Consider the following 17,900-nt stretch of genomic DNA (forward strand, 5'->3'; position numbering starts at 1 on the left):
ATTTCATTTGATTCTCCTAAAGAGATATCCACTGTGATTTTCTTTTGAAAAATTTAACTGTCATATTTGTTAATCAAGTAACCTATGTGGTAATTTTCATTTAAGAATCTTATAGAATACTTATTCAAAACATTATTATGACATTGATACTGATTGACTATCATTAAAGAATTTAATATACAATAAATTATAAATTAATTAACTTTTAGAAATTATCCAGATGGTTTTTTTTCTTCCTCTTTGGAATAATTCAGTAACTTCAGAGGTTCAGATAAGAGTGATTGAAAGACTTTTGTTTTAGAGAAGGGAAATGGCATGCAATGAACCTGGACAGAATTTTTATTTTTTATTTTTTGTCAAAGGCGTGATTTTGATCAAGTTTGGGTATTAAAGTAGTGGACCTCGTTTATCTTGGGAGAATCCTGAAATTTTGAATTTTGAAATATCTGTTTCAAATTCCATGTCTAATATATTACTATGTATATAAGTTATTGTCGTTTTTAAAATTTTAATTTGTTTAGACAATTTTTGAAAAAGTTATTGTTATAAAGTTATTACGAATTAAAATATATAATATTTTAAATATAAAGATCCTAATAATATTGCATGTTAAGTTGCGATTAGTTATTTATAATAATAATTATATATCTATAAAAGTATAATTTAATATGAATATGATATAAATGAGTAATTTAAAATTGAAAAATATATTTATATAAATAATATTTTTCAATATCATCGATACAAATATAGAAGATTTTACGACGAAATTTTAGATCAGTTAAAGCAAAACCAATGTAAAAAATATAAAAAGAACGTCGTGACAGATTTATATTTTGAATTATGTATTTATCGGTTGTCAACTCATCGATATAATGTAATATAAAATATTTATCATGTTAGATAACTGATGTAATAAGTCAATTTAGAAACAAATAAATTGAGCACATACTACATTTATTTAAATAAAAATGATGTAATAATTAATATTTGAAATAAAAAATAAACTTTCAGTTAATAAAATTAATGTTTATATTTGATTAGTTGAAATAATATGGTTTTAGTTATTTGATTAGTTCAAATATGAATATAAACTTTTAAGATACATTGTTATTTACTTCATACAACATATTGTAAAGTGTATTTTATGCTTTTCTTTAATCATATTTTTTTTATCTTGTCAAGTGTAAATATTCAAAACTATGTATTATTGTATATATCATATTAATTAAAGATCTTTTAAAAAATTTATTTAAAGTGAAAAGAACAAAAAAAAATATATGCGAAACAAATTCACTCCTCTTGATTGTAAAAGATTGTTCTATCTATACTAATAATTAATATATATATATATATATATATATATATATATATATATATATATAATTTTAGCAAATAAAAATAATACTAAAAAAATCTATATTCTTTTTGGAATATGAAATTTCCTTTCTTCCTCCAATAGGTGCATCCTCGTACTCGGGTTTGTCACCTTAAAAGCAAAAGGAATTGTACGGCTTCGGTGTACTGTATGTAACTTCCGCAATCAGCTGCTTCGAAAATTATCCCCTCTTCACAAACTTATCTCATTTCAAAGGATGCAACATCTACATGAATTGACAATGGAACCTTCTGCTAAACGCCGTTCATATTAATTTTTACCAGAGAGAAAAGAACAAATTCAAAAATATTTTCTGAAAATTTACTTTAAAGGCTCTTGATTTAAAATAATCCAACACAAATACAATCTGCATTATCTACAAGTACATATGATATACAAGTACAATATATGTATGAATCGAATATCACGTAACGTCGATATATGTTTATTTTGAAAATAATAGAATACAATACGTAATATATATGTAATATATATGTATATTAAAAAATGTACAATAATTTTTAAAAATTTAATTTTTAAAAAATATACAATAATTATATATATATATATATATATATATAATTGTTATTGTGTAAATCTAAATTAAAATCGTATGTACTAAAATTGTTAACATAAAAATTCATTATCATAAAAGTATTACTATTTTATTAATTACATATTTCATTGACAGTATATTAAAGTATCCTAAAATATTAAACATAAATACGTGTCAGACACAAATACATGACTCAAATTAAAATACTATTACATAATAGACAAATATACATACTTCAATCGAACAAAAGAACAATACAATATTCTTAACGAAGATTTCGGAATTCTAAAATAAATAAATATTTTATTATAAATTTAAGTTTGAAATACACTTTTTTTCCTTTTTTTCTATTCACAAGTTTTAAAATACGTAACCAAATATTATATATATGTCTTGTGAAATTTTATATTAAGTTAATTTGTTCGTCCTCTAATAGTTTTTTAATTAAATAAGTGTTTTATTTTCTTATATTTTAATTAATATTCAAGTTTATTTAAAAAATATTAGTTAACCATCATTATGTTAATTAAAATTTATACCTAATTAAAATTTGTAGTTCATTGTTTATCTCTTTTAATTATAAGTAGATAATCTTTCTTTCATAATTTTAGGTGTATAGTTTTTAACTAAAATACATTGATAACCTAATTACTTTTATATTGTTATCCAAATTCAAAATTATTAACTTGTAGATAATTACATAGAAGTAATGCTTAAGAAACTATTATTATTGTCATTTAATATTATAATCTTGTTTTACATTGTTAGATATGCTTAGAAAATCATATTTATACAGAAAAAAAAAAGTGATATACATTTTAATTTGAGCGGTTTATCTTAATCACAGTACCTTTGTTCTTTGAAATGTACCCTTCCTTAATATTTAATTTTTAATCCAACTACCGTTTACTTAAAATACAAGTTACGGTAAAGTATTATATAATCAATGGTTAACAATTTAAATAATGAAAAATGTTATCCGGTCGTGGTTTACATACTTCTTTTTATCTGTTATTTTCTGATATATTTTTTAAAGTTAAATGTTTTATCCGAACAATATTATATATATATATATATATATATATATATATATATATATATATATATTATTACGTATAACTATAATTTTTTAATGACTATAATTATAACCCATATAAAAATATATAATTCAATAATGGTTCAATAGTAGTATCAGAATCGATAGTTCAGAGTAACCGACTATATTGTATAACCATAAATAACACAAAAAAGGGTTACCGAAGTGACTGACTCTTGAGAGGAGATTGTTCGGAATAGTGCAAGTGTAAGTCAAAGTCTCACGTTGGATAAAAACGACAAAGTTAAACACTATATAAGAATAAAGACCCATAACGCCATTGTCTTAAGTTTTTTTTGTAAAAGTGATATCAAATGTCTTATATATATAAGACTAATGTTATATAATCATATAGAATCAGAATCTTTTAATGACTATAATTATAATCCACGTGAAAAAAAAATATAAACCCATAAGGTATAACTGTTGAAGACGTGTGAGAGAGGCATGAGTACGAGTGTATAAGTATTGAGGTAGGTGCAGGTTGAGAAGGTTGAGGGATGAGAATGATGGAAAAGTTGTTGGTGGGAAGTAGTGTCTGCATAATATTAGTGTTGGCGAACAGTGTGGAGAGCTTTGAGCACCAAAAACAGCGACACAGTTTATGCGAGTTGCTTATTCTTCCATCCGTTTACGTTTGCTCCCAATACACTGTAAGAACAAGCTCTTTCGCTAACACAACAAATTAAGTCAAACTTTGTATGATCTAAGGTTGTCTGTAAATGGAATAAAAAAAGGTTTTTCTTTGTCTTGTTACTCTCAGGTTGAAACCATGGATGGTGATGTGAACGATGGTGAAGCTCTCCTTCTGCTTCTGCTTCTGCATGGCTTATTCATGGTTGTTACCACCTCATTTTAATTCACTCTTCATAATCATAATGATATGATATGCGTTAAACAATGCATGTTAACTCAATTAGCTTCTGCTGAAAATCCAAATGCCACACCTTCATTTCATTGTACGAAGTTTTGCAAGAATATTGCTGTAACTCTAATCCATTGTCTTGTTTGCACTGTTCTTATTCTTGGGATGGATATGCATGATTTTATTTTAATTTTGTTAATTTATTATGTCATAAAAATTTAAATATTTTGTATAAAAATTTATTTTAAATGTTAAAATAGTGGTCAATTTTATTTATAAAGCATATAACTAATTTCATTTTTTAATATTTAAAATACTTTCCTTACTACATTGTTTTCATCACAGCATAATTTCTTTAGCAATTTCGTTTTTCCATAAATGCTAATAAGGAAAGCATTATAAACATTTAATTTGAAGAAACATTTATATAATCTAAAATTTTCTAGGATTTTTTTATTTTCAAATTAAAGGTTATTTTATAAAAATTACAAATGATATAACTTAATATTTTTTACATATATTTGGTAAGTAATTTTAAAACACAATGTCATATAAAATTGAATTATACAATGTGATTTGTGCTTTCTTTTTGAAAAAAAAAAAAAGAAGAATAGAAGTTGATGATTGATAATTTCACGGCTTTCAAAATAACTATGTATTAGTGCATTATTACTTATATTTTTTTAATTTAAAATAACTCGGCTTAAAATAATACTTACAATCATCTGGTTTTATAATATATATTCACTTTTATACTTTTTGCTCAGATGTCATTTATATCTATTATAATTTTTAAATAGACATTTATCTTTTCTTTAATTTTTTTTTATAAAATTTCTTTTTAATTAGTAAAAAGACATTTACTTTTCTTATTTTATTGAAAATATTATATTAACATTTTAGATTAAATCATTTTACATTAAAGTTACACAAAAAATTAAAAAAATTAAAAAAATATACAAACAAGAAAGAGGAAATTAGATTTTCCAACCAGAACAAAGGAAACGGGTGTCACATTTAAAAGAGGGGTAATTATCATTTATTTAAAACAAAAGTAAATGTTTATATGTTTCTGTAAAAACCATTATTGTGTTTTTGAAATAATACTAGTAATAAATATCTATTTTAAAATTAAAAAATTTAAATAATATTTAATGTAATAACTCCATGAAAAAGATAAATTTGATTTTTTTTCTTGTTCAAAATTATATTAAATCCTATTATATGCATGACCGTTTCCTATAATTCCTTTTGTTGTTTGTCACTAGTTTGTCATATTTAAATTATTTTCTAAATTGAGCATTTTCATTGGGTCTATCAAAGTCCAAATTGTACATCAAATAAAAATCTTACGAAGAAGTTATACTTGAAAGCACAATTATTGTGATTTGTAACACTATATTTTATCAGTGTTCAGCACTTAAATTTAGTTAATCTGCAACTGAACTGGAAATTTTCATTTTATCAGTAGTGTCTTTCTATCATTGATGGAAAAGTTAGGGTTTATAGTTTTTTTACCATGCCTGTAATGTGAATCGCGTGGCCTGTGATGCCTTTGTAACATTTTGAGATTGGAGTTAGCAGGATTTAGCAATGCATGATTTTGCAGAAATGACCAATTACATTCATTCAGGAACAAACTCAAAGCTCTTTGTACTCGAGTGTTCACAGGTATTTATGATTCTTGAAACCAACATTTTCACCTGCTTTTGGTGCTTACTACAGCATAAACATGTTATATATTTTCCATCCTTCAAAGGGTATTGTCTTTTGCTGTGTTGCCTTCACTCAACTGGAGATAGCAGAAAAGCTTGAAGCTGCAAACCACAATGTGTTGTCACGTGCTGAAAATAAAGCCAGAGTTTCCACAGTTTCTTCGTTTCAGTCTCAACCAAGTTCATGGAAACGGTTTCAGGTGCTTTATCCCTATCACCCATTAATCAAGTTCTTAGAAAATCCTTTTACTCACCCTGCTCTGCTTGTTCATCAATTTCGATATTTGATGTTGGCGTGCGTGTAATCTGGGTTAATGGTACCTCACTTTTCACGAAAGATCCAAATTTTGCAGAACATTGATTAATTCCCAGAGTTTTTATTTGGAATTAGTTTCTTTCATGCGACGTTTTTTATCAAGGAGGCTACTCTACTTCACCCCTGTAATCTTTAATGGATTAAACGTTTTTATTTTTTTAAATAATGGAATGAGCTATAGTAAGAGACTTAGAATGCAAAATCAAAGGCTTACTTTTTTGGTGATTCAGACTGTTAATGCAAGAATCATGGAAATGGAACACGTTAGTAATGTTACAAAGTTGCAGAATCTGCTTCTTATATCCTTAATGCTCTCACTGCACTGCACTTTGAAAATGGTATAAGATACTACCAGAGTGTCTCATAGTTTCACTTGATGAAGCAAAGATCACAAGATTTTGAATAAGAGCGCAGTGACAGTTAACCATTCTTGAGTGGCTCCTAATTTGACTACTGCATGTTTCACAATAAAGTACGTGTGCCTTTGAGAAATTGTCTCTAAATAGACTCTATTTCCATTGTTGTTTTCTATGTTGCACTGCAGGATCTTGCTATGGCATTGGTATTTGTAATAGGCTATGCAGTCATCATGTTTGAAGAATATCTAGCCTTCAATAAAAGTGGAGTGGGACTGTTGATGGCTGTAAGCTTATGGGTGATACGAAGTATTGGGGTAAATGTCTAAATTTTCTATTGATTTTTCACACTTGATTCTTTCTTGATTAATGATTTGTCAAAACTTGATGTGTTCATGGACAAACTTTTTAAGCTTTTATACTCTGTTTCAACAAAAAGAGTAGAAAGGAAAGAAATAGAATAGAAAAAAGATACAATGAGTAAAAACCAAATATATTTGTTGGATGCTTCCGTTGAAAGAAATAGGTGAGAAATAAAACCAAATATATTTTTTGTTTCTATTTGTAGGTTAAAGTTTTCCAACTTTGACATTCGGAGCAACGGGTAGCTATAGTTATAAAAGAAATATATTTTTCTACCATTGATATTATGGCAAAGAGGTTCCTCCAGCATCCCAATACAATTACTTAACAAATGATAATCGTTCACTACTGAATTTGTCTCCTTTCTTTTATTTGGACTTTGCATTGCTCTTTACTTTTATTCTTCATGGATTTGTCTGTAGGCTCCATCAACTGATATAGCAGTTTCAGAGCTAACACATGCATCTGCACAAGTCAGTGAAATAGTATTTTTCTTGGTTGGTGTAATGACTATTGTTGAGATAATTGACGCTCATCGAGGATTTAAGCTTGTTACAGACAATATAACAACCCAAAATCCACGCCTTCTCCTATGGGTGGTAAGTGATTTCCTGTTGCCAATGCATTGTTGTTGGCAAAAAAAAAGAATCTTCTAAGCTGATTCTTTCTGAAGTGCCTACATGTTTGTTCAACATTTGATTGATTAATTTGCAGATTGGATTTGTTACGTTCTTTCTAAGTTCAGTTCTAGACAGCTTGGCAAGTACCGTAGTGATGATTTCTCTATTGCGAAAATTGGTACCTCTGTCAGAGTTACGGAAGTATGTATTTGTTATTAACTTTCAATGTGAAGTACTAAATATGACCATATCTCATACAATACCACAAAAATAATTGAATGGACATTCATGCATCATCTAAGATTTCGATCATTAGTGTTTAATTGGTGCACTTCATCATACATATGAAGAAGTTGGTATGGATTCTTTTGACAGGATATTGGGAGCTGTTGTTGTAATAGCAGCAAATGCTGGTGGTGCATGGAGTCCTATTGGTGCTGTTACCACTACTATGCTGTGGATACACGGTCAAGTATCTGTAGTACAAACAATGAAGGTTATCTGTTGGGAAATATCTGTTCAGATCATATGAACAGTTTGTGTGAAATATCTGTAGAACAAACAATGAAGGTTATTGGGTTTTCTTTGTTTTGCAGGATTTGTTTATACCATCAGTCATTTCTCTAGCTGTTCCTCTAGTTCTGATGTCCCTCACTAGGTAGACACTCTTCTTCATACACTGCAAAAGTTAGCCTCAAAAGCTGATTTGAATACTGAGATTTAGCTTAACATATAGAACTTAGATAACGTTGGTTCTTAACTTTGTCTTCACCAGTGTAGTTAATGATGGAAAAGGACAAAACTCTCTCGATGTCTTTGCCTCTGAGGAGAGTGTTCCACAAGGACTTTTTGTTTTCTCCTTGAGTTTAGGAGCTTTGCTTTTTGTCCCAGTGTTCAGGGCCCTCACAGGTTTACCTCCCTACATGGGAATGCTTCTCGGACTTGGCATGCTTTGGATCGTCACCGATGTTATCCATTATGGTGACTCTGAGAGGCAAAAGCTAAAAGTGCCACATGCTCTGTCAAGAATAGACACTCAGGGAGCACTGTTTTTCCTGGGAATTCTATTATCCGTTAGCAGGTAGTGAGGAAATAAATTTTAGTTTTTCTGCTGCCGTAAGTTTTGCACAATAACCATGTGTTCATGCATTTCGATCAATTAGCCTGGAGGTAGCAGGGATTCTTCAGGAAATAGCAAATTACTTTGATGCACATGTGCCGAGTAGTGAACTGATTGCAAGTGCTATTGGACTCATATCTGCTGTAATAGACAATGTTCCATTGGTTGCTGCAACAATGGGAATGTACGATGTCTCTTCTTTCCCTCAAGATTCTGAATTCTGGCAATTGATTGCATTATGTGCTAGTACTGGTGGATCCATATTAATTGTTGGTTCAGCTGCTGGAGTTGCGTTTATGGGGATTGAAAAGGTGAACTTCTGTTGGTACTTACGGAAGGTATTTCCTACTCACAATTGATATCATAAAATGTTAATGCTTAGTTCATGAGATTGGTGGTGTTTATGTCTCTGTTGCAGGTTAGTGGCTTTGCTTTAGCAGGTTATGCTGCTGGTATTGCTGCCTATTTAGTGCTTCATAATCTCAACATGTCCCAACAAACTCTCGGGGGAGGTTCCTTTCTTTCTGCTTCATAAATCAAGAATTTGAACATGAAGATTCGCTTTTCATGGTACCAAGAGCAGCATAGTTTGTAAAATAATAACGAGTACAACTCAACCAGTAAAATAAGTAGTTAAAAGGTTAACATTTTAGTGTGCATACAACAAAAAAACCTAGGTAAAAAGCACCAGGTAAAGATTTTAGGGTAATGAGTAAAATTCGAATAAAACCATTGGATTTTAACTACATTGAATTTCGTTTAGTGTATAAAAATTTAATTACTCTTGTTTATCTTTAGAACTTGTTTAGTCTGAATTTTAACACACTTACAAGAAAGATAACTTACGTATCTCTTAAGCTATATCAAATACCCTCCCAACTGCATAAAAAACAGAGAAACCATTATTGTACGAGTCTATGCACTCTTCCCATTTCAATATCTCTTCCCTTCTAAGGAAAGGAAACATATTTCTGACATAGCGTCAACTGGTGCAAATTTTGAGAAAACATGGTGTATATTGGCTTATAACAGAGTGGGCATGATTACAAATGGATTTTGGTGTTTAGCATGTGACATGTGCCCAAACCCATGATTCAACCATAAACGTATGATGCAACTAATGATAAATTAATAAATGTTTTAAACTCAACGCAAGATTGAAGAGAGTGTTTAATTATGCAGTAATATTGGTTTAAGATCTTTACCTACCTTCACGACTATTGTTAGAAGCGAGTATTGGAACAGAGAACCACAGCACAAACTTAAAAATTAGGTATAAATACACATTTGGTATCCAAACTTTTTCGGAAAGTTCAATGTGGTATCTGAACTTTAGGAATGTTCAATTTGGTACCCCAATATTCTAAAGAGGTTCAATTTGGTCCTCTCCGTTAAGTTGGAGTTAACACCGTGTCCGTACACGTGTAAAGCCATGAAATTTTTATTTTTTTTTTAATTTTTTTTCAAAAAATTAATTTTTTTTCAAAAAATTAATTTTTTTTTTCAAAAAATTTAAAAAATTGTCACGTGTCAGTTTATCATCGTGCCACGTGGCAGCTTACAAGCATGACACGTGGCAGTGTAATAGTTGTTTTCAATTTAGTACCCCAATTTAAATTTTTGGTTCAATTTAGTACCCAAATTTTTTAAAATGATCCAATTTCGTCCTTTCCTATTTGAGACCAAATTAGTAAATAAGCTTAATTATAATTTATATAAACATGTTAAAATAATTGTTTTGAATTTATACATCAAATCACTACACCTAAATATTCAAATTATTTTATTTTTTACAAGTGTAAAAAATTTCATGTATAAAAAATTACAAAGGTTAAAATAAAAAAAATAAAATAATTTAAGTATTTAGGTGAAATGATTTGATGTATATATATTATAAAAAGTTATTGTAACATGTATATATAGGTTGTAATTAAGCTTATTTACTAAGTTGGTCTCAAATGGAAGATGGCGAAATTGAATGATTTTAAAAAATTGGGGTACTAAATTGAACCAAAAATTTAAATTGGAGTACTAAATTGAAAACAACTATTACACTGCCACGTGTCATGCTTGTAAGCTGCCACGTGGCACGATAATAAACTGACACGTGGCAGTTTTTTAAATTTTTGAAAAAAAAATTAATTTTTTGAAAAAAAAATTAATTTTTTGAAAAAAAATTTAAAAAAAATAAAAATTTCATAGCTTGACACGTGTCCTGTACGGACATGGTGTTAACTCCAACTTAACGGAAAGGACCAAATTGAACCTCTTTAGAAAATTGGGTTACCAAATTGAACATTCCTAAAGTTCGGATACCATATTGAACTTTCCAAAAAAGTTTGGGTACCAAATGTATATTTATACCTAAAAATTAAAATTACAGAAGAAAAAGTAGAAAACTTACGGAAAAGTAGGTAGAGAAAAAGGAATCAGCAAAAACAGAAAGAGAAATTGAAAAAAAAAAAAAAACTCATAGAAAGGAAGAAAATGAGAGTAAGACGGATATAAAGCTACAAGTAAACAACTCGACATAAAAGGAAGCAGGTAAAGATTGACACAAAAAGTACATTACCAATTATTTTAACCTAAAAACTGTTTGCTTGTACATTAAAAACACAAGTAATTATTTTCCTCTCAATCAAATGAAATATGCAGAAGCTACAAGCGGAGTGTTTAAACTCACGTAATTCAAATTAGTTAAGAATTGTGTTTCAGCATTCATAATATCGTGTTAAATCGATATTTGAATACAGTGCATTTGTTTGATTTTTTTTCCCATCTAGCACATATTCCCAAAATAATTAGCCAGATAGCGTATTGTTCCCAATATACGGTTTTGGTTTTAAGGTGAGAATTAGATTCTCGGGGAGTGGAATTCTGACCTGCATTACATTACTTTTGTTACGTTTTACCGGTCAAAATTTGATTTTCGAGGAATCAATTCTGAGCTGAGATTTTTTTCATTTTCGAGGAATCGAATTCTGAACTGAGATTTTTTTTTAATGAAAGAATAAAATGAAAAAAAATATATTATATATTGGAAATATAAAAGTAATATTTTTTAATTTGTTTAGTATTTTTTTAATAGAAGTTTGGAAACAAAATTGTATGAATTATAATAAAAGTAAAAAAAATCCAAAAAAAATTATTATATAATATTACTGATTTTAAGGTGGTGTTATAATATTTTTTATTGATTATTTAAAAAAAAATTAAGTCAAAGTTAAAAGTTAGTTTGTATTTCAGAATTCGGCTCCAAAATCGAATTCTGTCTGAAAAAACACAAAATAATTAATGTAACGCAGGTCAGAATTTGACTCGCAGAAAATCGAATTCTTACTTGAAACCAGAACCGTACTAAATTGGTATATATTGGGAACAACAGTATGCTAGTGCTTTAATTATTTTCAAAAAACGTGGTAAAGAAATATACACCTATTGGAATTTTGTTCACGTTGAATCAAAGAAATAGGCAAATGCTACAAGAACTGATGTAAAGTTGATTGGAAGTCTGGGAGGGGTATCGAACCGTTGGAGTAATTTTAAATATTCCAACGCAAATCCAAACAACTACAAATACTTCAAGCTGAATTTGCTGTGCAATATGTATCAACTTGAGTTTAATTACTGAAAAACCATGGTTTTGCACTTGACATTTTGACAACTGGGCTGGAAATCTATGTTAGGTTACTCGCATAATAACGGGAATTTTAAAATATTCTTAGCAGGTCGTTCTTTTCAAATAAAAGGCGCTATGAATAACTAATTAAACCACACCATGAAATGCACTGCAAATTATTCTCTCTCCCCTTAAAATCTAGGCTACTAGTTTCATGGTTAACACATCAAAACCGGGCACATTCAGCAACCATGCCCAATCCAAATTACAAAATAAAAAGGAAAAAATAATAGGGGCAACCATTTAATCTTACAACTTGAGGAAGACGAGCTCTTCAACAGCGGGGATATCTCCAATCTTCTTCAAAGATTCCTTGCTAGGTTGTTCGTCCACTCCAATTGCCATTACAGCTTGCTTGCGTGGAGCAATCCTTCCTACACTCATGAAGCTGACGTTCACGTTCTCCTCACCTAAAACGCTTCCAACCTTTCCGATCATGCCTGGTTGATCCACCTGCCTACACAGTATAATGCTACCTTCCAAACTCACGTCCACATCAAAAGACCCCACCTTTGTCAGATGGGGAATTCCATCTTTCACCCGACCCTCCACCTTAATCTCCCCGGAATCTGATATGGCACTTGCAAATCTGGATTCCACATTAGCAATCTGGACCTGAATGAATTCCAATGGATTCTCAGGTGACCCATCAAGAATAACTCTCTCCTCGGTTATCCTCAGCCCTCTTTGCTTAGCAGTGAAATCAGCATTAACCAAGTTCACAAAAACACTAGATATGGGCTCAATCAGACCCTTGGTTATCATGGCACGAAGAAGACGGGTGTCCAGATCATCAGGAGCCCTAGCGGTGGCATAAGTGACCTTCACTGTTTTTACACCACTTCCTCCTGCTACCAGCTGGACAGCCAACCTACCCAGTTTCTCAGCAAGATCAACGAACGGTTTCAATTCTGATAGCACCTGCAGACAAGAAAGAAACAAATAGATGTCAAACTATGTACTGCATAAAGCAACTTTAATTCATGACTCATTATATTATGATGTGCTTGCTAAAGTGGAGCACCAAACAAAATCCAGAATTTCAAATTTGACAATAACACTACTGGTGTAATTCCCTGTATTCCCATTTCCCAATTTCTCTCGTCAGATTTATCAAATCAAACTTTGACATTACGTTAAGCATTTAGTTTAGACCATTTGAGTAAATAACACCTAAAGTTATCCATAATTAAAGAAAATAGGTACCATCTTCCAAAATCAGTATCTCAAACTAGTAATACACTTCAATAAATCAAGTTACAACGACTTTCTCGAGGCCGGGGAGAGTAGCAATGGAAATAAAATCAAATGATGCATACAGAGAAAGGGAAGAGTATTAATATTTTTCCTGATACCTCAGAGGGAACCATTGGTGCATTGACTGCGGTAGCTGCGAGCTCCCCTTTCAGAGCCCCAACAACAGCTTCTGCTATTTCAATAGCCACACCTTCCTGGAAATCATTTTCAAGAGCTTTAATAACAATAGTGACAATGGATTTAAAGAAATGTTTGTCATATCCAAAAGTAACTCACCTGAGCTTCAGCAGTACTGGCACCAAGATGCGGTGTTGCAGTAACGAGCTCATGCAGAATCAACTTGCTGTCTTTCGGTGGAGGCTCCTCAGTGAAAACATCAAGTGCCGCCTGAAACAAAGAAATAGCACAATCATTATCTCTTTAGTATGCAGGGTACCAATTACATACTTCTCTATTTCATTAAAGTGATCTATTAGTGCTTCAAAATGGAAGTTGCACGGACCTGAGCTACAATCCCAGAATCTAGTGCCCTAACAAGAGCATCCTCATCAATGACCCCTCCACGAGCAACATTGACTATGCGAACTCCTTTCTTCATCTTTGCAAAAGTCTCATCATTGAGCATCTTCGATGTAGCAGCTGTGAGAGGCATATGTAGAGAGATGAAATCCGCAGAGGAAATGGCCTCGTCAAAGCCCACTAGCTCAACACCAATGGCCCTAGCACGGTCTGCAGGAGCATATGGGTCATGGGCAATGACATTCATACCAAGCCCCTTGGCTCGGCGAGCAACTTCAGAACCAACTTTCCCAAATCCCAGCACCGCAAGTGTCTTCCCAACCAAGGAAACTCCAACATACTTATTCCTCTGCCATTTCCCTAGATTGCACAAGGCAACATGTTAAAGAGAAGCTAATAACAGAATCCACAACGAATAATAATAATAATAAAGCATTACAAGAAACACGGTATTCAAAGAAAAACCACTAATTCATCACAGAAAAAATTAATCGGTCACGGACAAATTTATTCATCGGGAAAAGATTTTTCGTCTTTTATAAGACGAAAAGCATTCAATACAAAATTTGGTTCCGTATATTCTCTTCGAGAATACCAAAAGGACAAAAAGCATTAACTCTAAAAAGATCACGTAAAATTTAAAGTCCGCACAGAACATTTCAAATCAACCGTAGTTCAATGACAAGATTCAAACCTAATGGTTCCATGTATTCTCTACGAGAAAAACGCGTGAAAGATAACATAATAACGCTAAAACATCACTATAAAACACAATTTAAAAATGACGTAATACTTAAACTCTATACAGCATTTCAAATAAAGCATGGTTGAATAGCAGAATTCAAATCCAAACGATTTTCGACTCGATGAAACGCCAAGCAAAGAAAACTCACCGGCTTTGACAGAAGCATCGGCCTGAGCGACGTTCCTGGCCATGGCGGCAAGAAGAGCGATCCCGTGCTCGGCGGCGGCGACGGTGTTGGCGGTGGGCGCATTGACAACGAGGCAGCCGTGCTCGGTGGCGGCGGCCAGATCCACATTATCGATTCCGACGCCGGCTCTGCCGACGACCTTGAGCCTGCCGCCGGAGGACTCGAAGACCTCGCGCGAGACCTTGGTGCCGCTGCGCACGATTAGGGCATCGCAGAGTGAGATCTTGGTGCAGAGTTCCTCGGTGCTGAGATTGTATGAGCAGTCGACGTTGGCGAAGTCCTTGAGCAGCTTCAGCCCCGCGTCGCCGAGCTTCTCAGCGACGAGCACCGTGGGCTTCGCGCCGAGCCCCGCCGATACCAGCACAACGAGCGGACCGGAGGCGCCGCGGCGCGGGCGGAGCGAGACGGAGAAGGCAGAGGAGAGAGGAAGCCTCGAAGAGAGAGAAAGCGAGGGCGACGGGAAGCGAAGGTTTGTGGATGTGGCGGTGGCCATCAAATTAGGCAGAAATTGCAATGAAAGAAATGAAAGACTGTGAAGAGTACCGAGTCTGTTTGAGACTCAAGGGTTTTATAACGTGATAGGGTTTATGTTTTGTTTTTCAATGGTGTTTTCTTTTTTTTTTTTCTTTTCTCTCTCTCCTCTTATTGGTATTATCAAATTGTACTTATCATGTAATTAATAATGTAATTAGTATTAAGATACATGAATGAATGCGCACACCCCTTGGTTTGGTGTAAAACCACGCACACACACTTGTTGAGTGCTTGCAATCACAATCCTGCAATTTGGAGGTAAAATAGTAAGTAGGAATTCAACGTACAAATGTTTGGAGTTTAAAACATACACAACTTCTATACACCTCCACCTCCCACTTTCTAATTCAATTTTGGTCTTAGTAATAATATACGTTGTATTGTATTAAATGAATTACACATTATTGTATTAAGGTAAATTACGGAATAAAATATGAAATACCTATTGTATTCAGACAATTAGAAAATTCAAAATCAAACAATTCTACAAAAGAGATAAAAAAAACTAATAAAAATATAATGTCTTTCGATTTTTTTTTCTTGATTAAATAGTTTGATTCGAATCTCAGTAAAAAATTCAACGATATCAAATATATATACAAGTTTAAACCAAAATTGTTTTACACTGTAAACAAACAGTATATCGATTATTATATTATACTTTTTAATTATATGTGATTTACTTATAAATATATAAAAAATTAAATCATAAATATAATAAAAACTATAAAAATTAACAAAAATATTAATCACTCCCTCGTTTATTTTGGAAGAATAAAAAAAAGTTCCCTTTTCTTCTTATATTATAAAGTTCAATAATATATTAAATTTTTTTTACCAATTATATCCTCACTTTTTAAAATATTAAACAGAATAAAATGGTTATTTTTATGAGACTTTAAGTAAATTACAACTTCTATTAGTCAGTTATTTAATGGACAATTTATTATTTTCCACTTTATCTATTGTATTTTTTTAAGAAAGACTTAATAGAGAGATAAAAGTCAAAGACAATTTGTTTTGTGTAATAGTTATCTTTAAAAGGTTAGTTTCAATATATGTTTAATTATTCATACTCCAATTTAATAAGATTGTGTCAATCTGATCCCTACATTTATTACAGTTTTTTTACCCTTTTCACTGTACAGCTGTATATTAAACCAATTCACATCCTTGTATGAGAGAGACAGGAGGAGCAGCATAGCATGGTTGGTGGAGCTGAGGTGTTGGTTACATAAAAAGTGAAAAAGACAGAAACACGATGCCACGCTCTCCTTGTAGCGTGAAGCTATCCATCTATTACAATCCAACGACTCATATATCACCTCAACCATGTGGGACCCATTCAGTTGGTGTGCTTTTATTTTATTTTTAAAGCAAACCGTGGTTGCTGTAATAAGGTTATCTTGATTTTATTTATCTCTTTATTTATTGCAAAAAGTTTTAATTTTATATGATTTATTTAACAGAAGGTTTTATCAATTTAATAATATCTTATTTATTAAAAAATACGGTTAAAATTTTTTAATTTTAAGAAAACAGTATTTTTTTTTTATCTCAAAGAGTAACGTATAAGACCTATGTACGACTTGTGAGATATATATTTGTAAGTATAAACAATATTAATTATTCTTTATTGAATATTTCAGATATCATTTTAAATTAACGAGGATAAATATTTTAACTAATGAGTTCATAATCAGAAGGAATATTTGTATCCTTATCCATTCTTTAATTGTAAAAAGTATGCGTCTGAGAGTCTCCTAAGTGATTCATCCTTTGCATATTACTTACAAAAATAATGGCATAAATAGTAAACAATGATAAATGAAAATACAATTAATAACAGGATAAGTGAGAAGAAAAAGAAACTTAGAAGAATCTATGGTTTGAAGTTGTTGCATGAAACAAAAAAATGGTAGAAAACAATGTGAAAAGAGGAAGTATGAACCGAAACAAAATGAATCAGACAGATCAATCAGACTTTGGATTATGCAAAGGAAACAAGGAATAATTGAACAAGAAAAGAGACTTTGGAAGCATCTATACTTCTGAAAAGCACTGAAAAGATTATCTATATTGTTTGTATTATAATAGATAGAATTAAAATATTTATACATTTGTTTACTAATAAAATATATATAGTTATCTATAAATATTTTAGCCTTGAAAGGAACGATCACTAAAAGTCAATTTGCATGGAATATTAATGCTCAGAAACAGAGACCGAAGAAGAGTCATTCCCCTGCCAAAGAGTCTGTTAGCACACACAGAAAAACTGAACTTGAGGAAAACAAAAAAACAAAAGAATCGTGTCTTACTTGGATTTACCTTTTGGCCAAGCATGAAAAGGATGTCATCTGATGTGGTCTCAATAATTTCAACCCAATCAAAATTAGTAAATTTCTTTTATCAAATTTACAAAATTGAAAAGTGAAAAAGAAAACAAAAAACTTATGGCAAACATTTAATGTTGTACAATGTAACCGCAACAAATAATTTCATAGCACAAGTTGTTCTTACCAAAAAATAGTGTTGTGCTTCTAGTGAAAAGAATGTTAATTTTGAAGAACTAAGCCCATCTTTGTAAAATA

General features: G+C 31.2%; 2 protein-coding genes across 2 annotated transcripts; one reads left to right on the plus strand and one right to left on the minus strand.

Moving 5' to 3' along the window:
* Positions 1–3,540: 3,540 nt before the first annotated feature.
* Positions 3,541–9,418, plus strand: LOC114190920 (sodium/proton antiporter 2-like). Its single transcript, XM_028079998.1, has 12 exons — positions 3,541–3,683; positions 3,794–3,868; positions 5,480–5,566; positions 5,655–5,810; positions 6,471–6,599; positions 7,068–7,244; positions 7,360–7,466; positions 7,641–7,761; positions 7,862–7,923; positions 8,041–8,346; positions 8,429–8,723; positions 8,804–9,418. The coding sequence occupies exons 2-12, from the start codon at positions 3,803–3,805 to the stop codon at positions 8,918–8,920; spliced, it is 1,623 nt and encodes a 540-aa protein (XP_027935799.1). The 5' UTR covers positions 3,541–3,683; positions 3,794–3,802; the 3' UTR covers positions 8,921–9,418.
* A 2,666-nt stretch (positions 9,419–12,084) lies between these two features.
* On the minus strand, positions 12,085–15,348 carry LOC114191543 (D-3-phosphoglycerate dehydrogenase 3, chloroplastic-like). Its single transcript, XM_028080769.1, has 5 exons — positions 14,734–15,348; positions 13,824–14,200; positions 13,598–13,708; positions 13,420–13,515; positions 12,085–12,985 (listed from the first exon to the last, which is right to left on the minus strand). Exons 1-5 carry the CDS (start codon positions 15,263–15,265, stop codon positions 12,314–12,316), a joined length of 1,788 nt encoding a protein of 595 aa, XP_027936570.1. The 5' UTR covers positions 15,266–15,348; the 3' UTR covers positions 12,085–12,313.
* Positions 15,349–17,900: the final 2,552 nt, after the last annotated feature.

Source organism: Vigna unguiculata, chromosome 7, assembly GCF_004118075.2.
Source record: "Vigna unguiculata cultivar IT97K-499-35 chromosome 7, ASM411807v1, whole genome shotgun sequence".
In the NCBI taxonomy this organism is placed as follows: Eukaryota; Viridiplantae; Streptophyta; class Magnoliopsida; order Fabales; family Fabaceae; genus Vigna; species Vigna unguiculata.